Source organism: Lissotriton vulgaris, chromosome 10, assembly GCF_964263255.1.
Source record: "Lissotriton vulgaris chromosome 10, aLisVul1.2, whole genome shotgun sequence".
Classification (NCBI taxonomy): domain Eukaryota; kingdom Metazoa; phylum Chordata; class Amphibia; order Caudata; family Salamandridae; genus Lissotriton; species Lissotriton vulgaris.
Genome location: NC_141698.1, coordinates 1,010,302,397 through 1,010,322,946, shown reverse-complemented (window position 1 = coordinate 1,010,322,946; position 20,550 = coordinate 1,010,302,397). Strand labels below are relative to the sequence as shown.

General features: G+C 46.1%; 1 protein-coding gene across 4 annotated transcripts in view; it reads right to left on the bottom strand.

Annotated features, from left to right (window-relative positions):
• Positions 1–20,550, bottom strand: part of DNAJC13 (DnaJ heat shock protein family (Hsp40) member C13) — a 1,694,551-nt gene that overhangs the window by 953,848 nt on the left and 720,153 nt on the right. For all 4 annotated transcript variants that reach the window (XR_015300721.1, XM_086942056.1, XM_086942057.1 and 1 more), the window contains 3 exons: positions 7,479–7,632; positions 3,671–3,774; positions 3,354–3,513 (listed from right to left, as the gene is read on the bottom strand). Coding sequence is in view for 3 of the 4 variants with exons in the window: in XM_086942056.1 (XP_086798182.1) it covers positions 3,354–3,513; positions 3,671–3,774; positions 7,479–7,632 (418 nt within the window). In the remaining variant the exon portion in view is untranslated. The remainder of the gene's footprint in view (positions 1–3,353; positions 3,514–3,670; positions 3,775–7,478; positions 7,633–20,550) is intronic.

The following is a 20,550-nucleotide window of genomic DNA, read 5'->3' as shown; positions in this document are numbered from 1 at the left end:
CGGGCCCAAGAACGTTCTGCCTTTTCCACCCCCGATGGCCATTACCATTTCAAGGTCATGCCCTTTGGCATGAAGAATGCCCCAGCAACCTTTCAGCGGCTCGTCAATCAAGTCCTGGCGGGGCTCGAAGGGTTCAGCGCCGCCTACCTAGATGACATCGCTGTATACAGCCACCATTGGACCGAGCACCTCCGCCACCTCCGAGCCGTGCTACAAGCCCTTCAGCGAGCTGGCCTCACGATCAAGGCCAGCAAATGTCAAATTGGTCAAGGGTCTGTAACCTACCTCGGACACCAGGTGGGAAGCGGCCTGGTGGCCCCTCTGCAGCTCAAAATTGCCGCCATCCAGTCCTGGCAGCCCCCCATCACCCAGACCGAGGTACGAGCCTTCCTGGGCCTCACGGGCTACTACCGAAGGTTCGTGAAAGACTATGGTACTATAGTGGGTCCCCTCACGGAACTCACGTCAAAAAATCAACCCAAGGCAGTCACCTGGACCCCAGAGTGTCAAACAGCCTTCGAACAATTGAAAGCCGCCATGTGTTCCGCCCCCGTGCTCCAGGCCCCGACTACAGCCGGGAGTTCGTCGTCCAGACGGATGCCTCCGACCATGGCATCGGGGCAGTCCTGTCTCAAGTGAACACCGAAGGCCTTGATCAGCCAGTGGCCTTCATCAGCAGGCGACTCCTACCACGAGAACAACGCTGGAGCACCATTGAGAGGGAGGCCTTCGCCGTGGTATGGGCCCTCAAGAAACTCCGGCCCTACCTCTTTGGCACACACTTTCGGGTGCAGACCGACCACCGACCCCTGCAGTGGCTGATGCAGATGCGGGGAGAAAACCCGAAGTTACTACGTTGGTCCATCTCCCTCCAAGGGATGGACTTCACAGTTGAACATCGGCCTGGGCCAGATCACGCCAACGCGGATGGCCTGTCCCGGTTCTTCCGCCTCGACGAGGAGAGTCCCCAAGAGGATGGGTAACTCTCCCCGCCTTCAGCTGGGGGGGACGCATGTTGGACAGGCCACATGAAGGGCCACTCTCCCCCGGCCCGACCAGGCCCGAGCCCGGTCACGCAGGTACCACCCACCACCATTACACGTCCTCCGTCCCCTCCGGGACCCCTACCCTCGAACATGTCGCCCTCGTGGGCCTGATCCACTGCCGGCCTGCGCGCCCATCCTGGGCGCCATCTTGGACACTCCACCACGAGGCCGCCTGGCCCCAGATCGACCTCAACCCTGGGCCTGGCCAGGTCTCAGACATCCCGGCACCACCATCCACCCAGGAGGTGAGCGGGCTACTTGGCAAGTCACTGGGGGAAAGAGGTGTCGATGGCTCTCCCCCGCCAGGTGCCGCTCGCCCATCGCCTCCCCGGGCGCTGGCTCCACCCCCCTGCTGGGTGTCTGGACTCCCTCATCCCGGACCTCCCGACCTCCAAGTGCGAGGGTCCGGACATCAAAGGGCACCAGCCCTATAACTGGGGCAGCTCCAGAGCAGGAAGGCAGTTGTATCTTGGAGTCGAGAGACGCAGAGAAGAACTCATCCTTGACGGACTACTGGCGCTGCCATAGCTCTGTCTCGTGCACCATCGTCTTGCCTGTTGGCGCTGCCGCAACCTTCGTAACCTTCATATCCTTCATCGTCGTCGGGACCTGCTGGCTCCGCCACGGACCGTCGTTTCCTTCGTCCATCTCGGGACCTGCTGGCTCCGCCGCGGCCCGATCAGCTAGAACGCCGAGCTCGAGGATTGAGAGCTAGTTTCATCTTTTGGTAACAAGACTGTCCCGCTACCCTTTTCCCAAGCCAGAGACCAGAACCGAGGGGACCCCTGAGTCCAGACCTCCTTGTACCATTCCATCGTAACCTTAAAGAATTGCCTATAAAGTCTCGTTGAACTTTACCCTTGTGTGGTGTCCGTCTGTGGGGGGGAAGTTACTTGTCTGTACGATCGCTGGAGATGGCTCTTCCCGGAGACCTCTCCCCTTATCCTCGGCCGACCCTCCCGGTCCGTCTAACAGGTACCATTGACTTTCATCTCAGTATTGTAGAGGAGTCAGTCTGATCACAGACGTATTATTAGTTCTCACATTCGTGTTCTTCCTAAGCCTGTGTTTAAACTATGTAGTCATCAAGACAAGGGAGAGAAAAGTAGGCTTGGTCCATCCTAAAAAACGAATAACTAGTGGTTAGAAATCGAAAGCAGCAAAAACCTACAAATTTTGCAACATTCTTAGTGGAGAGAAAATGAGCATAACCAGAGAAGCACCCGTAGGATTGTGTCAATATGCATTAATTGTTTTTAAGCATGTAATATCTTAAAGAGTAATAGCACTTAAACAATTCTGCCAGGGTCTTGCAACAGTAGTATATATAAGGGAGGATCTGGCTTCATGACTAGAGCGGCGACTTTGAAGGTGGGGAACTAGGTTTGAGTCTGGAGGGAGGCTCAAACATCCGGAGATTCTGGGCAAATCACTTAATCTCCCCGTGCCTAAAAGTGAATGTGTCCGTCTGTAATGCAACTGATGCTCATGTAAAGCGCTCTGATACCTTGGGGTTGAGTTTGTGCCATATAAAAATGCATTCGAGCAAGAACACTATCACGGAGCCGGCTAACGTTCCTCTCGCATGAGAGAAAACGCTGGCACAAGCGAGACCCTAACGCTAAATTCGAGGCTCGCAGAATCCATACACTCGGCTGCGCACACAAGACCAAACAGATAAGTTCGCTCAACTTAGAAATTCAGATTCAATATTCCTTTAACAGATATATACATCTAAGACAACCAGTTATCTGGACCCCTGACGAAGGGGTGTAAACCCCGAAATGCATTGTTACAAGTGTAATTGTGTTGTACTAAAACTGTTTTGAAAAATGTATATGATTTATTTACAATGACTATTGATTTTTGATACATTGTCCAACAATGATGTAAATGGATTTTATTAACTAAACTTGTGATGATTTAACGATAAAGTAAAATTTGAAAAATGGTTTCATTTGTATGAATAAATTACTGGTTGTGCGCACTAGAGTCCTGGTGATCTAGCGATCCCAGGCCATGTTCATTGCCATATAAAAATGCAACAAAAAATAAACTATCATCAGATGTGCATTGCTCAGACTTCTTCAAAAACAAAATGGGGAGAAGAAAAACTGTATAATTTTTAGCTCTAATATTAAATACTAACAAACCTCAAATAGGTTGAAACTTGACAAAAATGGAAACATATTTTTTCTTCAAAATTACCAGATGCAAAACCTCCATAAAATAATGACCAGCATTCAACCAAGCTTAGATAAAAGTCATGTAACATAGCAAATATTTTTTTGTTGTTGCCATTCTTACCCTCTCAAGCATTGCAACAATATATCGTGTGTCTGTAAAAGGTCCAATTTCCTCATGACATCTGCCATATACAATAGCCAGTGCTTGTAAACATAGACACTTCATGTTTACCTTAGGGGTGAGTAGAAAACGATGGTACAATTCATTAAAAAACTCGTACCTAAAAATAAAAAGAGACAAAGGAGAGATCTTGCAGTTTAGAATCAAATAGAGAGGCTCATGTGGTTAGACCAGGTAACCCCCCCCCAAAAAAAACATTGACAAGGAAGCATATCAGAAAATAAAGTCGGGTAATAAAGCTTGGCACAGAGTCTTACGATCTTTTGATTGCTCCAGACTCCTCATTTTCATCTTCTTCCAGCAATAGTCTAAGATAGTAGTCTCCTATTTTAATTTCATCAGCCAAGCACTCATATCGAACCTAAACCAATAAAAAAAAATAATCATTAGTATGCGTAATTAGGACCAAAGGTGGGTATAATCTTGGATATTGCATTACATACGCAAATGAAAGCCGTACTGGTTTTCTATTGTTCAAAACGCCTTTGAGCTACCAATACTGCTCTCCGGTTACAGTGCACTGATACGTCAGTGTCAGCAAAGGGTCTCTAGTTTCGCTGCTGAAAGAAAAGCGTTAGTATTAGCAAGCCTTAAAGAGTAACGTGAAGGAAAGTCTACATGTCCTTCGAAAAGAAGAGGTAGTGGAAATGCTGGTGTGTTATGAGATTGTGCGTTACCGAAGGATTCTTCAAACTGTGCTTACGTTTCTGGACTACAGAGCGAAGGGTAAGAGGCACTCTATGGTTTGTGCTATTTCTTTTTCAATGTCTATTTGTAATAGTACTTTTTTTTTTTTAGTTTCTTGTGGAGGAGTATAATTCACTTTAAGTTGCTTGGCATTTCCAATGCATTGTTGCATTAGGAAACTTAGATAGCTCATTAAAGACTAGAAACCTTCTTGAAAAGACAGGTTTTGATAAGTATTCTGAATATCTACTAGACATTCTGGTTTCTACGTCCCAGCATCTGAATTATAAATCTGTTATTCTACCACTATCAAGGTTATTTCTCCCCATTTTATTTTGCTGTCTCTTGGAACTAGGATTAGTTAATTGATCTTAGAGTATGTGGGGTTCCTTTTTGAGAGACTGCAAGTTTGGTATTACAGAGCTCTTCTATTGATACAAGTGTGGATTATGCACCTTGCATGCACAGAGGTAGCAGGCCTGAAAGCAACAGAAATGACGTATCATGCAATTTACAGAGAGACCTGCTGGGTACACTGCTTCCTGTTCAGTCCCCTAATTTAGGTAATTTTCAAGATACTGGCCTGGACAGAAGGAAGCTTGGTATGTACAGATTTGGGGCAAGCAAGTAGGTTTAGTTCCATTTAAATGTGTTATTTTAAATGCATGAAATAATAGCAAGACTATGGGTAAGATATTCTTGCTCCCCTCCAGTGTCGCTCTTCATATGAGGCAACAGTCCCCTGGTCAAAGAAGAGGTTGCTGGGTTACTTTCTCAAGAAGCCATTTGGGAGTAGTGGTGGATCGCCCTTTAGACAGTGAAGCCCAAAATCATTGACAATGCATGCCTGAAAGTACTCTATGCCAATGTACTTACCTGCTTCTACCTTGCTGTAGCAGTGATGGTAAGCCAATGGGGCACTCAATGGTCAAAGACAAGTGCTTCACATTACAAGGCCATACACACCAAATATTTTATTTTATGTAGAAGGTCAGTGTGCAGGATTTATTAAGAAAAATAGTCAGTCACCAAGACCCTAATCTCTTGAGGGGAATAACTAAACTCTACTTAAGATACTACCATCCTCACTTAAGTGGAAAGTACAATCCCAGGTTCCTACCTAGAGCCAACCTTTTTGGTCCATTCTGCTATCAACTCATTGTAGATTTGTCCAGGTCTTGGGGAGGCACTACTCAGATTTTGAGAAAGAATATAAATGGTCACTACCACAGAGGCGGGACGAGACCAAACATAAAGAAAGAAAAGTCACCGTTTACAATAAAGAATAAGACATCTCAACTTCAATAAGGGACAAAAAGCACCTCTTTAAGAGAGATTAAAAGCTCCCCTAGTCAATCTACGGACAAAACTACAAGAACTAGCTTGCAATCATTATGACATATCAAATACACAATTCTTGGAATCACATATATACCTATCAATTTCAACTCAAAGTGGCTCTGGAACTTTCAGAAGCAGCATCCATTCAACACAGAGGGAGGAGACACTGACACACAAACACACATGTCTACGCATTCAACACACCTGAGCCGATTGTGACAATGGCAGAGCAAGTGTGCTATCAGCATACAGCCTGCACAGTCATGTAGCATACAACTTTGGTTCTTAAGTGCTTTAAACAAGAAACTTGTATTTTAAAGGAGATATATGCCTGTCAATGTGACCAAACTCCTGACTACAAAACTAATGTTTGGAGAGCAGATCAAAGCAGAACAGCCACACTTCCACTCAGTACGAAATGACTTCAAAGTATTTTCTATTCATTTTCAAAAACACAAGGGTGTCACACACAGATCCACAAGAGAATATACATCCCAGATAACCACTATCTAGTTAAACAAGTTCTAGGTTTGATTCATTGAAAGTAATTCTTGATTATGTCCTATTTACCACGGATTAAAATTACGCCTGCCTCCCGATATTGTTGGACCTCTTAGCCGCCTTCAACCCAGTTGACCATCCCAACCTCATATACACCCTGGAGTCTTGAATAGGATTTACCAGCAATATCTTTCAATACAAAAGATAGCAAGCCATTCTGGAAGGGTGTTTCCTGTATGCGCTCTCTAGACCAAGGTGGATCAGTGGTTAGTTGCCACATAACTGGGGAGGACTGAGAAGCACACTTTGGTAAAATGTCTTCTGAAGCCAACTTGGTCGATCTGCAGCTATGGCCTGGGGGCCCTCCATAATCTCCTCTGCTCTAGGAAGTCCCCCTTCACTCATGAACCACGCACGAATCCTCAGGATCATACTGAACTCCTTGCTTACAACGGACCACCAGATGAATACTGTACACTCCGCCATCTTCGAAAGACCTTCAAATGGATCCCCACTTAATCCAGGAAGACAGTCACCCTTGCCCTCATCAGCAGGAGACTAGACTACAGCAACGCACTATGCCGCTATCACCCAGAAACTCCTCGGCAAACTCTAGAATGTCCAGAACGCTGCAGCAAGACTAATACTCAACATTCCCCATTGCAGCCACATCAGTCAACACCCTTGCAACCTCCACTGGCTCCCAGTCAACAGAAGAATAACCTTCAAACTCCTCATACAGTCATACAAGGCCCTTCACAATGCCTGACCAACATACCCGAATCACTGCCTAACATTCAACGTACCCAACAATGACCCCTCTCCTCCAGCCCAACAGTGACACATTTGTCACCAATGTGAACTCTTGGTGAGGGGCGGAGGGTAGCCTGCAGCAGGTGTGGTTGTTTCTTGTCTGCAAACATTGGAGATCCTGAGCACTCTCCTTGGGGATCTGAATAAAATTAGGGAAGCAGCTCAGATGCTTGGCCCACTGGAATCGGAGGTTCCACTGCAGGGCCCATATATGTCACCTGGCATAGGACACAAGGAGGATGCATAGGGCGAGGGGACCAAGAAGCCTTGAAGTCATCCTCAGTGTTTTTTGCTCAGCCCCCATCCAGATCTCCTCCTCTCTATTTTTGACCACTTTCCACTGGAGCCATTACCTTTTCTGCCCCACTCACTTCTTTATGTCCACTGTCTCCTCTACCCCCTCAAATCCTGGGCTTCTTCTTTGCTATAGCCCTCTTCCAGTGTCCCTTATGCCCTGCTCAAGTCATTTATTCACACACTCCTTTCCCCTCTTGTCCTTGATTCACCTCTTCACTGGATTTTGTCCACTCTCACGCCAAGCCTCATCCACTCTACCCCTTTATATTTTGAGCCTGCTTTCACTTGTAGTAAGTACACCATGAACCATGTCAGTCTAAAGTTAGACGTACAGTTCAAGCAGCTTTATATAGGAGTATGTGAGGGTGGTACACCTGCCAAACAACAGACACCTAAGTATAGGATTATGGTGGAGAAGTAACATACTTCAAATTCATGATGGTTCCATGAGATGACGCTGTTGCTACCGAGCTCTCGATCAATGTTAAATGCTCGCATTTCAGTTTCCAGAGTATCTCGTAGTTCTTCTCGCGTCTTGAAGTTCCAAATTAGGTTTGATCTTGCATGATCTTGATGAAATCTAGTAAAACATTAATTTTACAAGGTTTAGTGCTAGTTACTCACTACAGTGAGATGTGATTTGATAGCTTTTAGCATCACTTTTTCCAGGCTCATTGGCTGATCTGCATCATTAAGCCAGAGAGCCAGAACATATTTTTCACCAACATTAAAATCGAATTCGAAGGCTGGCAATACACCAAATGCAGTTCTCATGCCCTCACTCCAAATGTAAAATATGCAATTACAAATATCAAACCATCTTACAGGTAAGATTACATATCACATTTCCAATATCACGATCAATCAGTGGGAATTACACCTTGCATGGCTATTTTGCAAGCGATGGACAGCATAGCTAAACATAACTGGTGAATTTCAGTCTTATTTTAATTTGTAACCATGATTGTATTTTAACAGTTTTTATTAAGTGAATATCAGAGGTATTCGTAAACACATAGTACGGTATTATAACTAATCCTAAGCATTACTTCAATGTAATAATTTTTTTCAGGGCATTTCTGTTTTCTGATCATATACCACATATAAGAGTTCCCTGGGCCAAACCTTGCTGACAAAAGCTGTGTGCAGCAAACTTTGGCCTCAGAGTCTGACCTCTGACCACGCCAAGCATCCCACCCTCTGCAGGAAGGAAACTACAGAGTCTGAGCAGCGGGGTTTGTTGCGTTTCCAGGAATACAGCCAAACCCCGATTTAAACAAGCACTGGCGTTGCCAATAGGTCTCGCATTAAGTTTGAGCTATTGGCATTGCTAAATATTGCAACACCAATTGCAACAAAAGTCTATAAATTGTAGGCCAAAAAAAATGTGTATTTATTTTTGTAGCAATTGTGCCATGCTGCGCTTTAGATGAATATGTTTAAAAGTAAAGAGTGCCATGCTGCGATTGCTACAATAGTTAATTGTGGATGCGTTAACAATTGATGTGTGCGCTGATGGCTGGTGGTGTGTGTGCCTGTAGAAATTGTGCACTGCCGGCTGGTGGAGTGTGTGCCTGGTGGAAGTGTGCACTGATGGCTGGTCACCTTGTGCTGTATGGCCTGCATATGTTATGACTTATACCCGCATGCGTTACTAGGCACGCCTACAGAATGGAGCTGTTGCCTATGTTTTTTTTTTATTGACCAATCTAAGATGGGCATTACTAAGATCGTAAATTTCAATAATGCAAAAAATAAAAACTTAAGAGAATGAAAGCACTTTTCTTGTGGCAGAGCACATGGTAGCAAATGACAGCTGCCAAGCAAGACCTCAAAAAAATCTACAATGTCCACAATTAGTAACAGAGCAATGGGGAGTGCGGAATAAAAAACAAGCAGTGCTGTCAGCTCCAGCTGCCATTAAGTCCACCGCATCCCACGTAGACACAGCCAGATTTGAGAGGGAGAGAGGTAGAGGGAGTGAGAGAGGGAGGTAGAGGGAGAGAGGGAGAGAGGGAGAGAGGTAGAGGGAGAGAGGTAGAGGGGGAGAGGTAGAGGGGGAGAGGTAGAGAGGGAGAGGTGGAGAGGTGGAGGTCGAGAGGTGGAGGTAAAGAGGTGGAGGTAAAGAGGTGGAGGTAGAGGGAGGTGTAGAGGTAGGTGTACAGAGGTAGAGAGAGAGCTGGAGGTAGAGAGGTGGAGGGAGAGAGGTGGAGGGAGAGAGGTGGAGGGAGAGAGGTGGAGGGAGAGAGGTGGAGGGAGAGAGGTGAGGGGAGAGGTGGGGGAGAGAGGTGGGGGAGAGAGGTGGAGGGAGAGAGGCAGAGAGAGGTGGAGGGAGAGAGGCAGAGAGAGGTGGAGGGAGAGAGGCAGAGAGAGGTGGAGGTAGAGAGGCAGAGAGAGGTGGAGGTAGAGAGGTGGAGGGAGAGAGGCAGAGAGAGGTGGAGAGAGAGAGGTGGAGGTAGAGAGGTGAAGAGAGAGGTGGAGAGAGAGGTAGAGAGAGAGAGGTAGAGAGAGAGAGAGGTAGAGAGAGAGAGAGGTGTAGAGAGGTAGGGAGGTAGAGAGATGGAGGTAGAGAGGTGGAGGTAGAGAGGTGGAGTCAGAGAGAGGTAGATAGAGAGAGGTGTAGAGGTAGGTGAGGAGAGGTAGCGAGAGAGAGAGGTAGCGAGAGAGAGAGGTAGAGAGAAAGGTAGCGAGAGAGAGGTAGAGAGAGAGGTAGAGAGAGAGAGAGTTGGAGAGTGAGGCAGAGAGAGAGGTAGAGAAAGAGGTAGAGACTAGAGAGAGAGTGAGAGAGATAGAGAGAGAGATAGGTAGCGAGAGAGGCAGGAAGCGAGAGAACTGTGGCAGCTGGGTAGTGTCTGCGTGTCTTAAAGCTTGTGTACGGTATTAATGCAGCGTGAAGGTAGGGGAAAAAGACAACAGAGTAGATGCGTACATGGTCAAAGGCAAAGAAATAGTCAACAGATGGGTGTTGAGTGACCTTTGACTGTGGGTGCTGTTACCTGTCCCGTACTAATTCACTTGTTTTTGGTCATCAATGTCCAAATGTAATCTTGTTCTCCTACGAACTCGATGGTAGCGGAGTCTACCATCCTCACCCTTTAGGTCACTTCATACACTCCAGTATCCCCTCCTTTCCATCGAGCTTTGAAAGGACCTCAGTGTAACATAAGCCCAGACAAGCAACCAACATGACCTATTAAGTCACCTTTCTCCATTGTCGTTTGTTACACCCTTTCCTTACTTCTTTGCACTTAATAGATGCTCAGGGGTAGGTGATTTGCTCTACAAACCCGCTGGGACATATCATTTTACAAAGCAGTAAATTACAAATCTGTGTATAGTCTATTCCTGCTGTTTCAGAGCCTCTTGAAAGCTTTGCCGGGAACAAGACCGTGACAGATCTGTTCATGGACCGTCTTTTATATGTCCAAACCCCAGTTAGCCTACTCAGCTTTTCTTTCGATGTCGAAAACGTGATGCTAATTTTAAGGTGTTCTCCTTTATATTATAAATAGCACACAATTCAGCGAATTACTGAATGCTTTTTATTTACAGGTTATTTTATAATTAGTATTAAAAAATACTGTAACTCATTCGTTGAATGTTTTCTTTGGAGGACACAATTTGTTTTCAAAGATTAGCCCTCCAATGTTCTCATTCCGCTCTGAATCTTGGCTTGTCAGTAATTTTCCACGAGGCAGCAGTGTCTCGTGGCGTCTGTGCCCTACCTTTTGTGTCTGTATATCATTCCCCTGGCTGATAGTGCAGAGAAAGGGCTGCATTTGTGTTCCAATTGCGGTGGCTATCTCTGCCCGCCGGTGATGCTGTCTGCTGCCAGAGGAGTGTTCACCGTGTTTTAGCACTGCTCCTAGTCCGGAGGCTGCCGCCCGCCCCATGGTCGTCGCGTGGCCGAGGCCGATAGGCAGGGAAGTCATTGAGAGGTCAGAACATTGGGGGGGGGGGGGGGGAGATATAAATAGATGGTATCTGTCTGTTACATAATGTCGGCCTTTGAAGAGCCGTGCTCCGGCCACGCAGTACCTGCAGACCGGACCAGTTGTGCACATTCAAAGGAACACGTTATCTCCCAACTTCTGTAGGCGGAGGGCCAGGTCGCCGCCTCACAGCTTTCTGGGAATCGTAGAGCACTTCTGTTCTCACAATAGCAAGTAGAGCAAACAGTAACCTCTGTGCGCGCAAATGGACTCGAGTCTGTATTAAAAGACCTATCCCGAGTGTGTGAATCGCTTCAGATGAGTGAAGATGACGGAGTTTCACTAATGCAAAAAACCCCTGTTGTAAACTAAATTAAGCAAGACTTCGATGCGTAAAAATGAAGAAAAGAAAACTAGGAAGTAGCAATCTTTGAGTGCACAACTTCACCCTACTATAGATGCGGTGCAACTGGGACATCAAATCGAGTGCAGAGAAAGGGCTGCATTTGTGTTCCAATTGCGGCGGATATCTCTGCCCGCCGGTGATGCTGTCTGCTGCCAGAGGGGTGTGCACCGTGTTTTAGCACTGCTCCTAGTCCGGAGGCTGCCGCCCGCCCCATGGTCCTCGCGTGGCCGAGGCCGATAGGCAGGGAAGTCATTGAGAGGTCAGAACATGGGCGGGGGGATGAGATATAAATAGATGGTATCCGTCTGTTACATAATGTCGGCCTTTGAAGAGCCGTGCTCCGGCCACGCAGTATCTGCAGACCGGACCAGTTGTGCACATTCAAAGGAACACGTTATCTCCCAACTTCTGTAGGCGGAGGGCCAGGCCGCCGTCTCACAGCTTTCTGGGCCTCGTAGCGCACTTCTGTTCTCACAATAGCAAGTAGAGCAAACAGTAACCTCTGTGCGCGCAAATGGACTTGAGTCTGTATTAAAAGACCTATCCCGAGTGTGTGAATCACTTCAGATGAGTGAAGATGACGAAGTTTCACTAATGGAAAAAAACCCTGTTGTAAACTAAATTAAGCAAGACTTCGATGCGTAAAAATGAAGAAAAGAAAACTAGGAAGTAGCAATCTTTGAGTGCACAACTTCACCCTACTATAGATGCGGTGCAACTGGGAAATCAAATCGGAGCAATTAGATAACTGCTGGTAAGGTGCAGGACACAGTTTGATTGTTTCGGAAACAAGTTGTGAAAAAGAAGGGACAGAGAGGAGGAAAGGTGGGAGGGAACACAGCCTGGGGGAAGCTGGCTGGGGAGGGGGAGGAGAAATCCAAGTAAGGCTGTGTGCGGGGAGAGAGAGGGGAGGTGCTGGAGCTGCGGAACAGATGGCCGTGAAAGTTTATGGCCCAAAAGCGCGTGCCTGTGGCCACGTGAACTCGAAGAAAACCACACGAAAAAAAACGTGGTTTCACGAGTATTTTGAGCACTTGAATTCTCGCCATTTCCCATTCCTTCGGAATGGAAAAGGCGAGACCTATAAAAAATAAACATTCAGGTGGATCCGAAATAATTTGTTGTTATAGTCAACCCTTGAGGGCTCACAGGGGTCCCCCATGTGGAACTGAGTGTGCTCACCCTGCCGCCTTATGTGCTTGCACATTTGTGGATGAAATGGATGATAGGATAAAATGTTTCCTCAGCCAGTCAAGTTCAAATACTTTTTTTTTAAATTACTTTTTGGGTCTGCAGAGCTCTGCAAATTTGGCTTCACAGAATTCCATGAAATTTTGCCTCTTCATGCACAACCCAGCCCCTTTTGAAACACTAATTTCTTGAAAACTACAGAATGGATTTTCACCAAACTGAGTAAAGGAACTCCACTGAGTAAAGTTCTACCTTCATGCCAAATCTGTTTCAATTACATTCTGCAGTTTTTCAAGCATAAGGTAGCTAATATTCCTCCTGGAAACAGCACGACAAAGCACCCCTGTTTTTGATGGCCTCTGCTTGAACAATCTGCCAAAACTTGGTGGGTGTACTTTTTCTTAAATTAAAGTTTCGTGCAGATTCGTTAAACGGTACCAAAGTAATAAGAAAATAAAAAATGCCTTTTCAGTGTAAACTCTGACCTAACTAGAACTACAGATGTACAGAGACTCAATCAGCATTTTATACACATATATATATATATTCAGTTTCACAACAAACAGCATAAACTGCACCGATGCACTCTTCTCCGAAAGTCTAAAGATCACACCAATCACCAATGCACAGTCCACGGAAAGTTTTATTCCTTCATTGCAGCATGTGAAAAACGGGCAGTGGAGCAAAACCCCAACGCGTTTCGGCGAAACACTCGCCTTGGTCAGTGGCACACAGTATAGTACAGCGGAGTGTAGGTGTATAGTCAGAAGAAAAGTGTCAGAGAGCGGCATGCAGTGTGGTAGTGTGTTGTAGAATGGAGAATGCATTGAGTACAGTAGTGAGTCAAACAGTGGGGCTGTGTGGACTGAATGGCTGTACACTAGCGTAGAATGAGGTAAAGTCTTGTAAAGTGGAATACAGTTGGCATAAGCTAGTGTGGAGTAAAGTATAACAGCGTATACTGTAGTGTCGTGGATTGTAGTGTGGTGTAATGGCTTTCTGCCACAGCAGAGGGGGCGGTGTGTAGAAGAGCACCAGTAGCGGAGTGTTTCAATGACTATCTCCAGCCCAGACGGCGAACCCGCAGACTTGGTGGCACCTGCTTCGGCCACCCCCAGATTCATGGCCTTACTCCCTCTGTTGCTTGCTGTTATCCGAGGCTGCTGTGTTGCAGACTCACCCAAACCTGCCGGTTGCAGAGTTCACTGACGTCGCTGCTGGCTCCAAAAACAGGATTCTGCCTGACTGAGTGCTTGCTGCCTGCCACCTACTGGATGAATGGCCAGCGGGTCATGTTTTTGGCAATCATTTTTCAGGCATCAAGTTTACCTGGCTGACCCCCCCACCCCCCGTATGTGGAAGTGCTGCTTGGACTGACTGCCTACCTCTGCTCCTTTCCTCACCTCGATGGAGACTGCAGCTTGCCTCTGCCTGTTGATCCTGCCCGGCCCCAGTTAGCTATGCACTCTTGGGTCAGGCAGGAGATGGAGGGGGAGAAGAGGCTGAGTAGAGGCAGAGCCGAGGAGCGGGCAGTGGTGTGGTGTGGTTGTGGTGTGTCCTGGAGTGGCAGCAGCGCAAACACTGCGCCCGGAGGGTTGGGCTTGTGGGGACCAGAAGCAGTCATTTGCTCGCAGCTGTGTGCCTCCATGCCCCCACCATTTGTAGCATCCGCTTGGAATCCCGAGCGACTCTCCTGACACTCTTCCAGACGTCTGGCTTTTCACACGTTAACCACCAACATCTGGAGAGCACTATAGCAGCAAATCGTAGCTAGACAGCTTCCTGACCTGCATGGAAGGGGGAAGCTAGTCTGTTCCATCTGTGTTCCTCACTGAGAAACGCTGTCCGCTTGTTAACCAATTACAGCACAGCAACCAGGTCCCTTGCACGATCAGAATGCCTAGAAGGCACTGATTTAATTTGAGAAGGAGGTTACCAAGCCGAAAAAAGGAAGGAGTCAGGGGTTAGCAGTGGCGAAAGTTATACCTACAACCCGTTCCGATAGTGAAGAGACCCTGGTACTAGTAAAAAACTGCATAAAGCGACCCTAGGCTCACCGTGCCCTCTAGGTGCCTTCAGCTCCAACACTTACTCCAAAGACACTCATCACCCAGTATTTACAAGACTCAATCACAGCTTGTAATAAAATTGCGGATTCCCTCAATAACAGTCTGAACAACGCACCAGCACCGGGGATCTACGCATCTGAGGTGCAGCACACGTTCCTGCCCAAGGCTGAGCAGGGATTCAGTGCTCTCCAGCACACCAATCAGTTGTCCAAATCAGCACTCCTCACAAATCTTGTCTGTTGGAGCTCACACCAAAGCTATTCAGAGTACTTAACGCAAGAAGGCATGAAAGTTGTACACATTCCCAACCTGCAGATCTACTTATGGCCTCCATTAGTGCCTCTCAAGATGCAATGGCCAGAACATTTATATGGCAGCCATCAAAATTGGAACTTCAGATGGACTTGCTATCGTCATTGGCCCTCTGCCTAGTAGATCTGCGCACCAATCTGGATCTCACAAAAGCCATAATTCAGGTCAAGAGGCTCCTGTATGTGTGCGCCTATCATCAATAAGGAAAATGCTACTTACCCAATATGCATCTGTTGTTGGCATGTAGAGCTGTAGAGTCACATGCTATGCATAGCCCGCCATCTAGTGTTGGGTCCGAATGTTAGCACTTTGTTTTTGTTTGAAGTAGTCTTTTCCAGTCATGCGGTAGCTGACTCCTCCTTTCGGTGATAGTGCGCATGGGCATCGACTCCATTGTTAGATTGTTTGCCGCAGAGGGTGATGATGGAGTTTGTAAGTATAGTAAGAGGTGCCCATGTATGTATGTATCTAAGTAAGATGTATCTGCAACAGGTACAGGTACCCGGGGAGGCCGGTGGGCGCATGTGACTCTACAGCTCTACATGCCAAGAACAGATGCATACTGGGTAAGTAGCATTTTCTGTTCAAAGCATGAGAGCTGTAGATCACATGCTGTGCATAGACTACAAAGCAGTTATCCCCCAAAGGGTGGCTAACCAGTAACTATTGCAGTGGTTTTAAATAGTGTACGTAAAACTGTTTGGCCCACACTAGCTTGCTGTCTTGCTAACACATCTACACAATAGTGTTTTGTGAATGCGTGAGGTGTAGACCATGTTGCAGCTTTGCAGATATCTATGGGTATGTTTCCTAGAAATGTCATGGAAGCCCCTAGTTTGCATGTGGAGTTCTTTTTGCTTTTGCATAGCATATCTCAATGCATTTGTCTATCCATCTTGCAATGCCAGACCTTGATATTGGATTGCCTTTATGTGGTGAGGCAAAAGCGACAAATAGTTATTTTGCTTTGCGGGAAGGGTTTGTCCTTTCTATATAGCAAAGAATAGCTCTTTTAACTTCTAAAGTGTGTGAAGCACTTTTTGCCACAGAATCTAGTTGAGGGAAGAAAACAGGCAACTCAACAGATTGGTTGATATGAAAGGCAGAAATGACTTATGGTAGAAATTTAAAGTTGGTCTGCAACACCACTTTGTTTTGATGTATTTCTAAGAATGGTTCTTGTATGGTTAGTGCCTGAAGCTCATCCACTCTCCTCAGAGATGTTATAGCTATGAGGAAAGCTACCTTCCAAGTAAGAAATTGTATTTCACATGTATGCAATGGTTCAAAGGGTGGACACATTAGCCTGGTGAGGATAATGTTGAGATTCCTCACTGGAGCAGGTGGAAGCCTTGGAGGAATGATTCTTTAATGTCCCTCCATAGATGCTTTGATGACAGGCACTCTAAAAAGAGACAGATGCTGTATGTTCTGTAGGTATGCAGCTATTGCAGCAAGATGTAAGTGTATGGAAGAGTACGCTACATTGGAAAGCTGCAGATGTTGTAAATAGCAAATGATGTTTTGAACTGAAGCGTTGAGTGGATCTATTGGATTGTTATTGCAGTAAATAACAAATCGCTTCCACTTTGCTGCATAGAATGCTCTTGTGGTAGGACGTCTAACCTTTTTGATAATATCTATACAGCCTGGCTGAAGATTAAGGTAGCCAAACTCTAGGATTTCAGGTGCCAGATTGCAAGGTTGAGATAGCTGGGATCTGGATGTCTTATTTCTCCATGGCTCTGAGTGAGCATATTGGAAGTGAGGTGCAGTTTTTGGTGAGGAACTACTGAGAGCTCCAACAGGTTTGTGAACCAGTATTGTAGAGTCCATGTGAGAGCAACTGGGATTAATGTCGGGGACGCCTGTGTGAGCTTCAAAACCACTAATGGAATGAGTGAGAGTGGTTAAAAAGCATGGGCAAATATCCCTGACCAATTCATCCATAGTGCATTGTCCTTAAACAATGGGTGTAGATGTCTGGATGCAAAGTTTGGGCATTTTGTGTTTAGGTTTGTGGCGAACAGATCTATGTCTAGAAAGCCCCACATTTGAAAGAATGGGACGAGAAGAGTGGAGTTCCCATTCATGGATCTGTTGTCTTTGACGACTGAGCAGATCTGCAATCTGATAGTTTACTCCCGGAAGATGTTCTGCCAGGAGAAATATTATGTGATGTATGGCCCATCTCCAGATAGTCTGTGCTAGTTGTGACAGCTGGAGAGAGTGTCCCCCCCCCCCCCTATTTGTGTATGTAGTACATTGCTGTCATGTTGTCTGTACAGATCAGGCCAATTTTACCTACTAAATGAGCTTGAAATGCTTTGAGCTGTAGAAAAATTGTTAGCAGCTCTAGATGGTTTCTGTGGAGCTGTTTTTGTAGCAGGCTCCACATGCCCCGAAATGTAGTTGTTTGGAGATGAGCTCCCCAACCAGTGAGCGATGTGTCTGCTGTTAGCACTTTCTGTGGAACCGGGTCGATGAAGGGCCCCCCTTTTGAAAGGTTTTGTGCAATCCACCACTGCAGAGAGTGATGGGTGCGGCCAGCCATGAACACTAGATCCAATAACCGACCCTGAGCCTGGTTCCATTGACGTGCTAAGCACTCTTGAAGGGGACGCATGTGAAGTCTTGTGTAAGGGACTATTAGTATGTAAGACGCCATCATCCCTAGTAACTGCATGAACACTTGAGCTGGTAATGAGTGATGAGGCTGAAACTGACAAAGCAGAGCCTGCATGTTGCAGATTGAGGCAGGCCAAAGCGTTTTGTGTATCTATTGTGGCTCCCAGATACACCTGTGTGTTGGATGGCTGTAGAGGAGACTTGGACAGGTTTAGTGTGAATCAACTGCACTGTTTTGCGAGTGTGACAGAGACGGCTTTTTTGCGAGCCGGCTTTTATGAGGCAGTCGTCCAGATATGGGAAGACGTGAATGTGTTGTCTTCGAAGGTGAGCTGTGACTACTGCTAAGCACTTGGTGAAAACTCTGGGTGCGGTTGTTACTCCAAATGGGAGCACCTTGAACTGATAATGCTGCCCTGCTACCACGAACCTTAGGTATTTACGATGAGCAGGATGTATTAGGATATGGAAATAGGCATAGTTTAAATACAGAGTGGACAGGAAGTCGCCTTGTTGAAGCAGTGGAAGTACTTGTTGTAGAGTGACCTTGTGAAAGTGGTCTGATTGAATGTATAGATTGAGTTCTCTGAGGTCCAGTATAGGTCTGAAAGATCTGTCTTTGGGAATTAAGAAGTATAGGGTGTATATTCCGGTTCCTTGATGTTCTAATGGGACTGGCTCTATTGCTCCTTTTTCCAACAGAGATTGAACCTCTTTTTTTTTCTTTTAGAAGGGTGAGATGTTCCTGTGACATTGCATGTGATCTTGGAAGAATGTTTGGGGGAGTGTCTGTAAGTTCCAGGCAGTAACAATATTGGATAATTTGTAGAACTTGTTTGTCTGAGGTGATGATGTTCCAGACAGGGAGAAATTGATAGACACGTCCTCTGACAGGAGTGGAATGATCAGAGAGTTGTGTAAGCAAGTCACGGTTTGTTAACAACAGGGGAAGTGTGATAGAGTTGCCTCTGCCTCTTCCGTTACCATTGTTTCCTCTAAAATCTCTCCTAAAAGATCCTATTGATGAGGGCGATTGATTGTTACCCTTGCGAGAGGAGGAGGGATTTTCTGTGGTAACAGTTTTCGAACCACCCCTGTAAAAGGAGCGTTGAAAGGAACCTCCACTAGCAGGTAATTGTAAAGACCCCATGGACTTTGCGACCTCAGTGTTCTTTTTCATTTTTTATAGCAAGGTATCAACTGCTGGGCCAAATAGGTGTTCCTTGTCAAAAGGTTGATTAAGAATAGAGGCCTGTAGCTCCGGTTTGAAACCTGATATTCTTGACCATGCGTGTCTGAGTAGCAACACGTTTGTGTTTACTGCACTTGCTGCTGTGTCTGCTGCATCTAATGCACATTTGAAGGAATTATTGGTAAGGTATTGGTGTTGAGTGTTCCTTCTTGTAGGAGATCATTTGCCTTAGCTTTATGCTCATCAGGCAGATATTGGATACCTTTTCCAACTCATCATAATGAGCTCTATTATATCTGTCTAGCAAAGTCTGAGCATTGGCAATGCGCCAGTGATGAGCTGCATGAGAAGCTACCCTTTCACCAGAGGCATCAATTAACTTGGACTCTTTATCAGGGGAGGGGCTCACTTGTTTGTGAATTTGCTTTTACCAGCATTAGAGACCATCAAAGAGTCTAAGGGCAGTTAACCTTTGATGCAAGCTGGGTCAGTAGGTGTTGGTTTATATTTTTTTATCAAACCTGGGTGTGATTATTCTTGCCCTGACAAAGTCTTTGAAATTCTCATCTGCATGCTTAAGTATTCCCTTAAGTATTGGTAAAGTGTGTGTTTTTTGACTGGAGCTTAATGTCTCGAATAAGAAGTCCTCCTCTAAAGTTTCTTTATGCAATTCCACCCCATGATAGTGAGCTGCCCTATTAAGAAGCTCAATATAGCCTATACTGTCATCAGGAGGTGATGCCTTCGATGTATACAAATCAAGGTCAGTGTCTGTATGTGGATCAGTATTATATTCCTCCCATGGATCAGAATCTTGTGGTCGGTTGCCATCCCCATCCCCCTCATCCTGTGGGTCAGGTGACAGTGGTGGTGGTGAATTAGTGGGGGTAATAAGTAGGTGAGGATTAGTAGGTGAAGGAGGCAGAATATCAGGTGGTGATGGGTTTGTACCCATATTCCCTTTCTTTAGAGGTATACGATGCTCATCCTGAGGTGCCAATATTAGGTAATTTATTTACAACAAGGGGTGGTGAGGGACAGAGTCTCTGAATTAAACAGAATACTCTCACCCAGTCAAGAGATCAGGGCTAGATCCAACACCGTTTTTTAGCTCACTGCACCATCCCAGTTTCAGAACCTGGCTGTATGCAAATTAGTCTGTTCCTATCCCAGTGCATGATGGGAACAGGGCAAACCAAACTACAAAAGCCAATTCTTACACTGGGAAGGAAACAAGCTACCGGGGACCGGTTTCTGGCATTTCAGCCATCTTCGGCCCGGCTTGCTTGAATCCTGATGGTGCAATGAGCAAGGGACTTACATCTGAGTATACCCTTCCACGCTTAGGGTGGACAAAAATATTTACAACAAGGGGTGGTGAGGGACAGAGTCTCTGAATTAAACAGAATACTCTCACCCAGTCAAGAGATCAGGGCTAGATCCAACACCGTTTTTTAGCTCACTGCACCATCCCAGTTTCAGAACAATTCAAGCAAGCCGGGCCGAAGAAGGCTGAAATGCCAGAAACCGGTCCCCGGTAGCTTGTCTCCTTTCTGGTGAAGAATTGGCTTGGTAGTTTAGTCTGCCCTGTTCCCATGATGCACTGGGCCAGGGACAGACTGATTTGCATATAGCCAGGTTCTGAGCTGGGATGGGGCAGTGAGATAAATAACGGTGATGGATCAAGCCCTGATCTTTGGACTGGGTAAGAGTGGTCTGTTTAACTCAGACACTCTGTTCATCACCACCCCCTTTTCTAAATCGTTTT